General features: G+C 41.8%; 1 protein-coding gene across 5 annotated transcripts in view; it reads left to right on the forward strand.

Moving 5' to 3' along the window:
• KCNMA1 (potassium calcium-activated channel subfamily M alpha 1) overlaps positions 1-13377 on the forward strand; it is a 734126-nt gene that overhangs the window by 630576 nt on the left and 90173 nt on the right. For all 5 annotated transcript variants that reach the window (XM_030334400.1, XM_030334401.1, XM_030334398.1 and 2 more), the window contains exon 19: positions 11301-11394. In XM_030334400.1, coding sequence (XP_030190260.1) covers positions 11301-11394 — 94 coding nt within the window. The remainder of the gene's footprint in view (positions 1-11300; positions 11395-13377) is intronic.

The following is a 13377-nucleotide window of genomic DNA, read 5'->3' on the forward strand; positions in this document are numbered from 1 at the left end:
CTCTGTCCAGCAGAGATAATAGCTGATCTTGTGACATTGCAGTGTTGAGTAACTTGTCTGAGATCAGAACAGTCATGAGGGTCACAGGTGGGACTTAGGCATGTGGCCTGACTCTAGAAACTTGTAACCTCATACTACTCTTGTAAGCGGAATTCTGACAGCAATTGGTCTGGATTAGAAGTCAGCAGACCTGGGCCCTGGTTCTGGGTCTGCATATTACTGTAGTCTTGAGCTCAAAGAGAATGAGACCAGAATATCTCTAAATCCCTTCAAACCCTACTCCTGCATCCTACATCTTGTTTTCTGTGTTGACCGGAAAAGGGGCCCACCATGCACTAGCATTTTAAAATGTTGCACGGGATATGTCTGAGGATAAATTATAGTAGAGTACAGGTAATGATTTTGTAGTTCAAGAGCATCTTTAGAAGGTGACTAGGCCCTTAAGAAATATACTAAATGCTGTGTTTAGCGTAAAATCACAATCCAGACTGGTCCTTACCTCCCAAGGTTAAAAACATACAGTATTTCTAAAGTGTTCTGGCAGAACATTCTTCATTGGGCCATGGAGGGTACCTAGCTTGCACTAAAAACCCATGCATTTTACCTTTATCTGAGCTTCAGAGAAAGTATCAGTGCAACCATCTGGAATACATATTAGAATTCTAGGTGGCTCTTGTCACAACCACCTCAATGGAAGATATGGTGTTTATGGGTGAACCAGAAATAATAGTGATATTAATAATAATGATGGTCCTAATCTGCATAACATCTTATGGTTTAGAAAACGGTTTCACATACCCACCATTAGACACTAGGCTGGTCTTCAAGTAGAATTATTGGGGCAGACATTAATTTTTAAAACATAAATAGTACAATGAAAATATGATGGACATTTTCTGCCAGTCATATTTGCTTGAAGCTGTTTAGGGGGAAGAAACACTAAAAGAGAAGGAAGGTAACATCTGAGTCAAAACATATAAGCAAATAAAAACTTTTACCCCAAAGTAGAAATGTAAATCAACATTGTGTTAACCAGAAGAAGTTGATGTGAAGTGTGAAATTAAGTCCATGAGAGACCTGACCCTTTCTCTCTGTTCTGTTTCTCACCCCAGGCAGGTGGCAAATCTCAGATTCCTGAGGCAGTATGATCTTTTCTCCACTCCTTTGGATGTCTGACAATTTGTAAATCCACAAGGAAACCTTTCTTGCAAGGGTCTCCCTTAACAATCTCATGCAAACAGCATGAAGTGATCAAAAGAATAACTCTGGTTTTATATCTGCCTTGCCCCGTTCTGAACAAGAGAGTGTGTAGACACACATGCAGATACTAACTAACATAACGTCTTGGTAATGACAGGCAGGGTGGGCAGACCCAGCAGGTTCTTGAGGACACTCTTGAGAAATGGGCAGGACAGGGCCAGGGTTTGAGGAAAGAGAGTGAGGTACTTGCCTTGGGCACCAAATTTAAGATGGCACCAAAACTCTCAGTAATCAAGATAAGTGATAGTTTCATGCAATATTTTTTTTTAAATCAAAGCGCAAAAAATCCATGATGAATAAAGTGTCAGAATTTTAAATAAAGGTGGGATAGATAACAATTTTAATGCTGGCTTTTACATACTGAATAAGCACAACAAAAAAATGGCAGCACTTTCCATGTGCCAGGAGCAGTGTTCAGGACCTTATAGTCATTTTCTCCAGATACATTTCAGTGGGGCCTGATTTATCCTACAGTAAATCCAAATCTATTTGATAATAAACCATATTAGAGAAAGAGTTCCTTTACAGGCTCCATAAATTCCATTACAGTCCATTTTGTCTTTGTTAAACATACGAGTTGAAAATTACAATCCCTTTATTCACTATGATCATTTTAGACACACAGCTCAAAAAGATCGGCATTAACTTAAAAAAAATATATTAGCATGCTTGTGTCTATGAAGTACCATTGTTTTCTGGGATCTAGCTGATGATTTTATTAAGTATCCTGAAAGAAGGGGAAAAAAATCAAAGATAATTATAAATTTATAAATACATAATTCATCAGTATAAAGTGATTTTAATGGGATGGATACAGAATTATCTATTTCCTCATGAAAATAACAGAGATGTTCTGATTAAGCCCATAATCTACTATATGTGAAATTCTAACCAAACTGATGGGGCACATTTTCTTTTCTGAAACTACCTTTGATAAGAAATGCATTACAAACTCATCAGTTTGGCTTCCTGTTAACAAAGAGACAGCAGCCGTCTGGATCATTCTGGATTCACAGTGAAACTGCCACACCATGTATCCTCCAACTAAAGCCGTGCAAGTTTGACAAGGGGCAGATGAATCCAGGAGTTATTGTGCAGGGGTTTAAATCTATGCGGCAGCTGACGGTTGAAATAATCATCTATATATCGCTCTGAGCTAGCTGGGGAAAGGTTGAAGCTGTATATTTTCAACATATCTAGTCTAATGGTTAATCTGTTGTCTTGTGCGGGCTCTCTCAGGGTGGATTTGCAGCACATACTGACAGCTTCAAGGAATTGCTCATGGTCGATGTGGATTCTCAAAGTGCAGGGTAGATGAATCTGACTCCGCTTGAGTTGGAAAATGGGAAACTCACCTGACTGGTTTCCCCAAATGCGAGGGGACCTGCCAGACCCCTAGCAGGTTGGATAGCAGGGACCTTCGAACTACTAAACTACCTCTGCCCCTCCCGACTTCCCCAAATCTGTGTGCTTGAAGTGGGCTCCGTGTGTGTTCCTTTTGTTGTCTGGCCATCGTGGCATATGGGGAAACACATTGTCATTTTTGGAAACCGGACGGCTAGGAAAATGTGAGAAGAGTAATGAGAGCAGAGATCAGCAAACTTTTTCTCTCAAGGGCTGGCTAGTAAACATCTCAGCCTTGGTGGGCCACTAGATCTCTATTGCAACTTCTCAACTGTGTTGTACAGTGAAAACAGCCATAGACAGTAGGTCAATGAATGTGGCCACGCTCCAACAAAACTGTATTTATAGCCATTGAAATTTGAGTGTCCTATCATTTTAATGTGTTACAAAATATCGTTCTTCATAGATTGTCCCCCAACCATTCAAAAATGTAAAAACATTTGTAGCTTATGGGCTATACAAAAACGTGTTCCAGAATATAGTTTGCTGACCCTGGAACTCAAGAAATATAAGAAGAAAGCAGCTCTTGATGCCGGGCATTTGGCAAGTCTCATCCTTACTCTGAAACTTGTCTCCCACCAACAGTTACTGCACATGCCAGGGCTACAGAAAGGAGTCCGATACACCCTTTGGCTTCAAAGCCATGAGCATCTCATTGGTGTTAGAGTAAAGAATAGGGAAAGAAGGAAAGGAAAGTTGAGAAGGGGCTGTTTTGTTGGACTCCTGTATATTTTTTTCACAGTTTGATTCAAAGTAAAAGTTATCTTCCATCTTCTACTACCTTCCCGATCTCCAAACTCCATAGCATTAATTCAAGGAAGTTCTTGCATTTCTCATTTTAGTCATGTATTTGCGCTTAGAATTCCATTGTTTACCTTTCTGTTTTATCTCTGAGAAGCTAATATCTAGTCTTCGTTTGAGACTTTTCTTTGCTCTTGAGACGATAGAAACAATCTGTTCCAAGGAAAAAAAAGAAAGAGCCAAAGGCAACCAGATCTCCAAAAGGAATTTTCTACCAAATGCCGAGCAGAGCAGAGCATTGGGCAGGTTATTACAGCAGGTCAAGTTTTTAGCAAAGATATACGAGCTGAGATTCTAGATACAAGGCATTTTGATGAATGTTGGACTCCTACCAGGATGCATATAGAACATGAGGCTTATGGTTTGAGATGGGAGCGGGGGCATGGGTTCGGGAGGTAACATCTAATCCACCCTGTTTGATTTTCGAGGATCCATTAGGTCTGCAGTGTTTCCGTAGAGAACATTGCAATCCAGGTCATGTGGGTTCTGTTAGTATATTTATATAGTATTTTTCCTCTCTCCCATGTAGGAGCTGAATTCTTTCATTACTCTGTGTTGATGGACTCAAACTTACACAATTCAGGTTTCCCAGGCAGTGAATAGAGCCAGAAATACACCCTGTGATTAGCTTCTACATAACCTATTGTTCCTTAAAATCTCCCTCCCCATCCTCCTATTAGCTCTACAAAAGCCAGAAATGAAAAAGCTCCAACAAACCTCCCCTCCATGCCCCCCTCAGCCTACCTGGGGGCAGGTGCTCCTGTGCCTGTGCTGGGGCTGCAGGGCCACTTGGAGATACTTTCCATCCTCATTTTACATAATGACAGGTTAGTGTTATTTTCAACCCACATCCTCTAGATTTTCCAAATAAATGTATTTCCTATTCCTCAACTAGAAGTTGTGAAATTATCCTGCCTGCTAATGTAAATGATAAAGTGATTGTTCAATTATAGAGAATTACATATGTTATGTGTTGGAAATATTATTAATGTTGGCGTTGCTTTTGAGAGACAGTGTCCTTCATCCTTTTGTATTTCATCTGTGTATCAATATTCCCCATGATCTTTCAAAATATAGGTTTATGGATTGGTATTATCAATAATACTGCAAAATGTTCACCAGTTTTCTGGGGGGAATGAATATTATCCCAAGGTTTTCAGACCAGAAGCCCTCATTCCAAGGATATCACCCACTATAACTTCCCCATGTTCATGACCTGCTTATGACCCTCTAGGCATAGAACTTGGCTCTGATGCCTGCCTCACTGTGTCCTAGCCTCCTTAGTGGCTTAATCTCACTGATGGGCACATGACATTTCCCACTTATGGGATTCATCCTGAACCAACAGTCAAGTGCTCCTATACAGCAATTATAAAACCAAACTTGCAGTGTGGATTATTTATCTGGCATTTGTTGTTCTTGTTGTTTTCCTTCATTGCTTCTGGAAGCATCTGCACCTTCTCACCTGTCTGTTTTGCGTGACAGGCAGCCAGGGTTCTGGTAGTCTATGATTACAAGACAGGAGACATCCTTCCAGAAAGCAGGGGCCATTCTGTGCTCCTGTCCATGGATTGCTCTTTCGTGGCCACATCATAAGACCTTGAGAGTTAACTAGCCCAGATTTTCTGGGGAAAGGCTAAGCCTTTCCATCATATTAGAGAGAGGTTGGGTCAGCTTAGGAGTTTTGTCCATTGTGAATTACCTGTTGGGAAATTACGGTATTACTGTAACTTAACATTATTTTTCTTGGGGAGAAAGTTTGGTAAACATACAGAAAGTAGGAAGCACACTGTTAACATCCCTAGTCTGGCAATTTTACCCTCTCTCCTTACCCTGGTTTTATTTTAGTTCATTTTTTACCTGTGCCAAATGTTTATTTTCATTGTAAACAGTCTTAAATTTAAAATACACACTTTAAGGGGTGTCTGGGTAGCTCAGTAGTTAAGTGCCCGACTTTGGCTCAGGTCTCACAGCTCATGGGTTCAAGCCCCGCGTTGGGCTCTGTGCTGACATCTCATAGCCTGGAGCCTGCCTTGGATTCTGTGTCTCTGTTTCTCTCTCTGCCCCTCCCCTGCTCACCATCTGTCTGTCTTTCTCTCTCAAAAATAAATAAATATTTAAAAAACTAAAATAAAATATACACTTTAAGTCCGCTAAACACTTTTTTGCCAGCCTCTACACGTCTCTCTCCCATCTCTACCCCATCCTCAAAATTAGACACATACCAGAAGCAAAATTTCCTATTTTCCTTTTCTTAGAAAACTTTATTTAAATTCAAGTTAGTCAACATACAGTGTAGTATTGGTTTCAGGAGTAAAACCCAGCAATTCATCACTTACATATAACACCCAGTGCTCATCCTAACAAGTGCCCTCCTTACTGCACATCACCCATCTAGCCCATCCCCCACCCACTTCCCTCCAGCAACCCTCAGTTTGTTCTGTTTCAGAGAGAACAAACTTATGTTTTGTCTCCCTCTCTATTTTTGTCTTGGTTTTCTTTCCCTTCCCCTATGTTCATCTGCTTTGTTTTTTAAATTCCACATATGAGTGAAATCATATGATGTTTGTCCTTCTCTGACTTATTTTGCTAAACATAATACACTCAAGTTCAATCCACATTGTTGCAAATGGCAGGATCTCATTCTTTTTGATCGAATCTCAGTTTTAGTAAAACAAGATTTGTATCTTGAAAGATGGAAAACACACACCCACTTTTTTTTTTTTTTTTTTGTCACTCATGACACAAAGAGATGCTACACATCCTTCCTTCTTAGGAGTTGCAAACCTGTGGCATTTAATACAAATTAGGCAGCAATCATGGCCAAGTGACCAAACCTGCGGTGTGGGATGAAAATGACACTTTAACATTGAAGATTGATAACTTGCAATATAATGATTAGTCAGTAGGATGCATTCTAGCAGACTTCAGGAAATAATGGGTCTGGTCTTGCGGCTAAACTAAGTTTTTGGTGTCTGTGTATTATGTCATAGGGGAGAAGGGTCCTCTGTAGGTTTTTGGAAATTATTTCACAAACAATATTGTTTTCTGACATATTATCCCTTCTGACGTTGATGACAAAAACCCAGCAAAAAGAATTTCAAGAAGCCATCGGGGTAAAAGAAAAGAAAAAGAAAAACTGCAGTTCAGCTGTGAGGAAGAAACTTCCCTTTTCATGTAAAGCGATCATTCTATTCAATGTTAAAACTTGTTTGGAACTTTCCTAATGAAAAATTTTGCAGAGGATTCATTTCCGTTTTCTTTTTCTCGTTATTGTTTGGCAGTCAAGGTTGCAGCTAGATCGCGCTATCCCAAAGACCCATTTGAGTTCAAGGACACAACTCACAATTCTCGGCTTGTGACCGAGCCAGGTGAAGGAGTTCTGGAGCCCGTCCTTATTTTAATAACTGCACCCCTTAGTGTTCTAGCTTAACATGCTGAGCTCAGTTGAAGAAGAAAGATGTACTATTGTTGATTTCAGCATGCCTTCAGCTTGTTGGGCAGCAAAAGACCAAAGAGAAAAGCCATAGAAAACAATAAATAACAATTAAAGTGACCCTGCCCTCAAACTAGCAGCTTGCTCAAGACTTTAGTCGGAAGCCCTGTTAGCTAGATGCCTTTGCGTTCAAGCCACTTTGCATGCCGCTCACTCTGAGTGATTCCAGTGTGAATATGACATTACTAATGACCTGCTAAGTGTGTGCAGATGTGGGTTTCTCCAGATGTGGTGATTCATAACGTAATGGAGATAGCCAGTCGACTCATGTTTATGGGTTGTTTGCCTTTTATTGCATTTCCGAATTCATTCGCTTTGAACTGTTTTTTAACTCCAGCCAACAAATTCACCTTTAAGTGTCAAAGGGCCTCATCCCCCTAAACCCTGTGGAGGAAACAGGGAAGAAGGAATGTGCCCCAGGCTGGAGCTGAGCATAAGATCCATCACATGTCAGCACTGGGCTATTTGGGAAAGCTGAAAGGTGGAATCCTGGCCCCATTTTACTCAAAAGGCCCACAAAGAGGCGTTGGTAACCCTGACACAGTGTTTGCAAGCTGGCGAGGCCAATAAAAAAAGAGATTTCTGTTTTAAAAAAAAAATCCAGTAAAATATAGGATCATCTTGAAATAAGCCCAGAGTTCTGGCCAGTGTTTCTGGAAGATGTTGCCTTGCTTTCGCTTGAAAACAGAATGCCGATGAAGAGTCGAGTAAAATGTTGTTACAGATGTTCGACTCTGCATTAAGGCTGTTGGAATTACCACCACATCTTAAATCAATTCCCAGAACATTGTCTGGAGGTTATGTCATTGAAATAATGAATCCTCTTTAGTCAAGTATAAGCAAACATGTTAAAACATCATTGTAACTTTAAATTAAACTCTAGCGCAAACCAAGGGATCTGAAGCCTCATTAGACTTGCCTGACATTTTTCTAGCACTGAGTCTTCCCAAACTGTAAAACTGTTAGATTCAGTGCCTATTAGACAAGTGAGCTCTGGGAAGTTACAACAGCACATTAAGTGTTATACTTAGGGATGTGCAAAAACAAGCCCTTGAATTTTATGAGGACTTGGAGACTGGATGGAGTTCAGCTCCTATAAAAATTCCACGTAAGATTCCTGAACTTGTTTGTGTTTTAAAGAAGCTGGCAAGTCAGGTTCCTTTCAGAGATCATATCGTCCACAGTGTGGTGCAGGTGAAAATGATGGAGACAGAGGTGTATTGTAATTAGCCAAATTAGCCACAACGCAGTCTAAGTAGGAGCCTGAAAATGTGCATTGACAGGAGGTGCTGGCCAATTACTTCAATACGTTTGTCTCTCGTGAAAGTAAGTAAATTTAAGTCTCCTTTGGAATTCAACTTTTACTCCTTTCGTGTAGTCACAGAAGCCATGAAATGAAAATTATATTTTATAGCTTAACTAAAAGTTTTTCTAGGTCTGCTTTCTTTAAATATGCAGAAATTGATAGAATCCATAGAAAGGCTAATAATTAAATATGGTTTATAACCTACTTATGAGAAAGAAGTTATCACTACTTCTCTCATGGGATCTAAGCCATATGTAATGGTCTCCATTACCCAACGTTCATATATTTAAGCTGAAGACATTTCCCCCCCCCCCCACCCCATTTCTTCAGGGAACAGATCTGCATTTCTACGCCTGTGAGTGCAGGAGGAAACCTTTGAACATGAGTTTCATTTAAGAGAACAAATCCCAGTTTAAATGCAGCATGATTATGATGGATGATCTTTGTGAGTTGCAATGAAAATAAATAGTTTCCTTGCATAGAAGGAGGTATAATTTTAGCACTAGAACGAAGTGTCTCCCTGGAGCTGGGTAACTTACATGTCTTCCATTTGAAGATCGCTGCAGGTAAACAAACAGTGACAAGGTGCAAGGATAACCCACGCTTAACCAAAGTGGGTTATTATAGGTCCAGGACCAATGGGGAAACAACAGTTAAGCAAAGGTATCCAACAGAAACACCAATGAGTGTGACTTCTGTTCAGGTCTTAACTAAAATAGACTCAGCGTATAAATTGGACAAAACCATGGTAACATCTGGGGTCCTTGAATGAAGCTAAGTCATAGTAGCTTAGGTTAGGTGAAGAACCTTTTTGGATATGTCACTCCAAGCCTAAGGAGGCCTGTGTGATAGAGAAGCAAGGACACTCACCCCCACTAGACCCACTCACATGCACACATTATTTTGGTCTGTCCTGTGACTCAACGAATCGACGTCACCCTGAACACAGTACAACAACTGTAAGCGGTCCATATTAGAAGGCAACCTTGTATTATGGGTGGAATCAATGCAAGACTTTCTACCCCATCCTTAGATGCGGAAAACGCCAAAGTATACTTAGACACACACGTCTCTGTCTCTCTCTGTCTCCCTGTTCCTCCCCCTCTCTCTCTGTCTCTCTCTCTCTCCCTCTCTCACTGCCTTTCTACCCCATTATTAACCTGGGATGCCTGGCCTCCTATCCTGTGAAAGGAAGATGAATTCAGGTCAAGCTCAGAGTGCCTGTTTGCTTGCCGAGAGATGCATATCGACTCTAAGTGATTTTTTTCAATAGCATTTATGTGGCTTGTATTTATTTCCTTTAATCTTTTAAGTGCTGTTTAGTCTCTGTGTGATTTGCTGTGGATACTCATTTCTGATAAGATGCGATATCCTCCCAGCCACATAGTTCCTGCCTGGAGCCCTAAGTGACTGATAGGGTCGCAGCCTGAGCCTGGGCCTCAGGGGGAATGGGGCGGGGGAGCAGCTGCTGGAGTGAGTGGGCTGTGGGCATTTGTAGGTGCTTCCTTGCCTTCTGGAATCACTCTCACCTCAAACCGCGTTCTTGCTCCCTTTCCACGTGTCAGCCAGAATATAGACGACCCCAGACTAACAGTGGATTAGGGGAACCTACGAAGTGGGACACTCTGAAGCAGGTTTGGAAGATAGTTGGATTATTATGATCCCTTGGAACCATGTATGGTAACACTAAATTTATTTAGGGTTTTCAGGAAAGTACCATATAATGCATGTCCTGATATGGGTCTTCCTGGGCATTCTCGAGTAGCTGAGGTGGCGTTGTCCCCCCACCCGAGACTTGTACACCATTAACGTATGTCAAGCTTCTTTTGATGTCATCACTGCTAATATTTCTCTTCTTAGCTTTAAGGTAACGGCCGTGCATTCTGAGTTTCAAGGGTGCTTCCTCCCAGTCTGTGTTGCAGTCAACTCTAAGAATCCAAGGAACCTATTTTTCCTTCTTGACATTACAGCTTTAGCCTGAATTGTGGGGGTGGGGAGAGGAGGGCTAGACTTTTGCCGCTGATGCCCTTGGGTGACAGGCTGGATGCGCATCTGCTAATTATCAAGCAGTTCTCTTAAAAAGAAGCATGATGCAGGCTAATACATCTATAAAGCTTATTAGCGGGTGTCTTTGGGCAAAAGCAGTAGAGTGTGCTGTGTTGTTTGTGAGCGAACCTTCATATTGCTTAGCGATCTGTGTGGTTTAGACATTTGGAAAACAGCCTTTGGTTTCCAAACCCCTATGCTGCCCTCCCTCCCTGCCCCCACCACATCATCCGAGATACCATTCAATGGCAACCTCCTCCTTCATGTGGGTGCTCTTCTCCGGCCTGGTTCTCCAAACTCACAGCCCAGTCTTAATGAGTTAAAAAAGGATCCTCTGTGCACGACCCCACATGCTCTCCCTCTAGGGAGGTACAGGGACAAGAGCCGAGATGGGCTATGGATCCTTGAGCCAGCATGCATCAGTGTTCCCAGCCCTGACTGATTGAAACATTGGCTGTCAAGGCCTCAAATCCTTGCCTCTTTCCAAGGCTCTTCGTCTGGCGTGCAGGGATTAGGCACCAGCTACGTTGGTTTATTTGTAGAATCAGCTGGTTGGCGGCTACTATGCTGCTATTTCCCATACAACTTTATTTCTGATTTTGCTTATGAGAAAACCCATTCGATTACTCAACAAAGTAACTAAAATTAACTCTAAGAAAAATGATTGAGTGTTCCCATATATGTAATGTATTTTATATACAGATAAATCATGCGTTCTTTCCTTTCTTATGGTAGGGCTTTTACAAACTGGTTTAGTCTGTTTAAAGTGCATGTTCAAAGGCTGGAGAGTTAAGGGGTGATGGTTTCACCTTTTCGAAGCCAGCCTCTTTGACTAACACATTTGGTCTTTGTCACTGGGTCCTAAAAGACAGCCATGAATTCCTAGTGAGTGACTGAGCCGTGAGTGTGTGTCCTTTGATAGCTTGCCTGTATTTCACGGTCTGCCCTCAAACTGTTCATAATCTCATGAGCTGCCTATATTTCCAGTTGAAGATGAGCCGCCATCAACACTGTCCCCCAAAAAAAAGCAACGGAACGGAGGCATGCGGAACTCACCAAGCTCCTCACCCAAGCTGATGAGGTAAGAAGAGGGGCCACGGGCCATGCGGGTCCCCCTTGAGCGCCTTCTCCTCCTCTCCTGGCCCCCTCCCCGCCTTGCCCAGGCCCGGAGCCGCCCCTCCCCAGCAAGCACGAGGCGGGGGAGGGGACCAATCGTTAGGTGGCTTCTTAAAGGCTGGAGTATTTATTCTGTCAGCTTGTCAGCAGTTAATGATAGAGCTGAAAAAATTCTGTCATGAAAAACAGTTTGAAAAGCTGTTTGAAAAATACATAGGCTTTAAAGTCTTAGCTGTCACCATGTCCTGTCTATGTGTAGTTCCTAAACAGCAGTGGCACTAATGACGGCGGCAACCAATCAGAGGAACTCATGTGGTTAGTTTGCCTCCGGCAAGTCTCTTTCTGCTGGAGTCCCTCCGAGGACTGTTTTCTGTACTTAAGGCCATATGTGAGATGTATCATCACAATCAAAAATGAACCTGAAGATTACCTTCCTTTTATCCTGTCGATTGAAATCAAATTTCTGTTAATTGATTTTGACTGATAAAAAAGTCTAATAATCTGTGGACTTGCCAAAGCAAAGTTCAAAAGTAATCCAGTTCTGCTCAGGCTAAAAGCAGTATTAATTATGAAATACGGCATGTGTGTACTCTTTCTCTGTCTTCCTTCCTTCCTCCCTCCCTTCCTTCCTTTCTTCCTTCCTCACTTCCTCTCTTTCCTCCCTCTTTCCCCCTTCCTTCCTTCCCATCCTTCTTTCTGTCTTGACTATGGCTTCCTCTCAGAAATGGCAAATGAAACCAGATTTCGACAGACTTCTGCAGGTTTCTCTTCCGGGCCTCTTCATCTTTCATTTCCCCAGATTGTCTGCGACTCATCTGCCAATCCTGTGCTTATTTCCTCCAACATCCTAACTCTCCAGCACCCCAGTGATGAAACAAGAGTGACCCCTGAGTGATAACTGCCTTGGAAATACCTGCCATCTTGATGTTTCTTTCTTCTTTTCATTGCCATTGGCTGCTCTCCTCCCTTTGACTACTGAAATACAATTATGGCCACTTCCCCCTACTTTTCCCTCCCTCCATTCACTCGCATCTTCCTGGCCTTCCACGGCCACCCTTCTGGGACACAGACGGGGCAGTTCTCCATGCAGTCCAGGGCACAGGTTCCCATGGAAGAAGCCCCTGGCCCCATGTCCTTCTCCGTTATGATCATCTCTTCCTGTTAAGTGTTTCCTTACCAGTCCTCTGCCTGCCCGTTCGCTCAATCTTGCTGGGGTGTTGCTGATTTACATGCTTGTTTACACTTTATGAGGAGCAATGAAATGCACCAACTGCCAAGCTTCTCATTTTTACGATGCCAGTTGTCATGCTACCATTCATTTCCTATTTACTCACCTTTAGGTAATCGCCTTATCTAATGCTAATAGTTTTATCCATTTAAAGTAGAGAAAAGCCCAGGCGCTTTCTTTTGCCTAAATTTAGAGAAGCAAATAAATAAATAAAGAGAAGTCTGAAAAATCTGAAACCTTTGGAGCCAAATTCCCTGTCCCTGTTTGCTATGTAAAGTATGGCTCATTTCTTTGATCTTGAGTAATAATAATTCTGAGGCGTTATACTGTTTTCATATGCTTCAAAGCTGTGTCAAAGTTTTGCTGCTTAAGGGTACTTCTTTATTCTGTTGGCTCTTGGGTACCAAGATGACAGGTCTTCTGTACGAGGTGGAAGCTTTTTTAAGTCGTAGCCTTCAGCAAAACATCAAATTACCAAATCCAGGGTAACATACTTCTACACAAATGCCTTTCCTGTAGATATATTATACCATATATATTAAATACTTTAGTGTTACACGCTACATTTTATGTGCAATAGAAAGTGATGGTTTGAGGTAGCCTTGGGGGGACTTTTTTTCCACAAGCAGAAAAAGCTAGTGTATACCGTATCAAGTATGGTTTTTACAGGACTTTCTGCCCGAAGGCCTTTGTAAATAAGTAATGATCAACAGATTGGCT

The sequence above is a fragment of the Lynx canadensis genome, chromosome D2 (genome assembly GCF_007474595.2).
Source record: "Lynx canadensis isolate LIC74 chromosome D2, mLynCan4.pri.v2, whole genome shotgun sequence".
NCBI lineage: Eukaryota > Metazoa > Chordata > Mammalia > Carnivora > Felidae > Lynx > Lynx canadensis.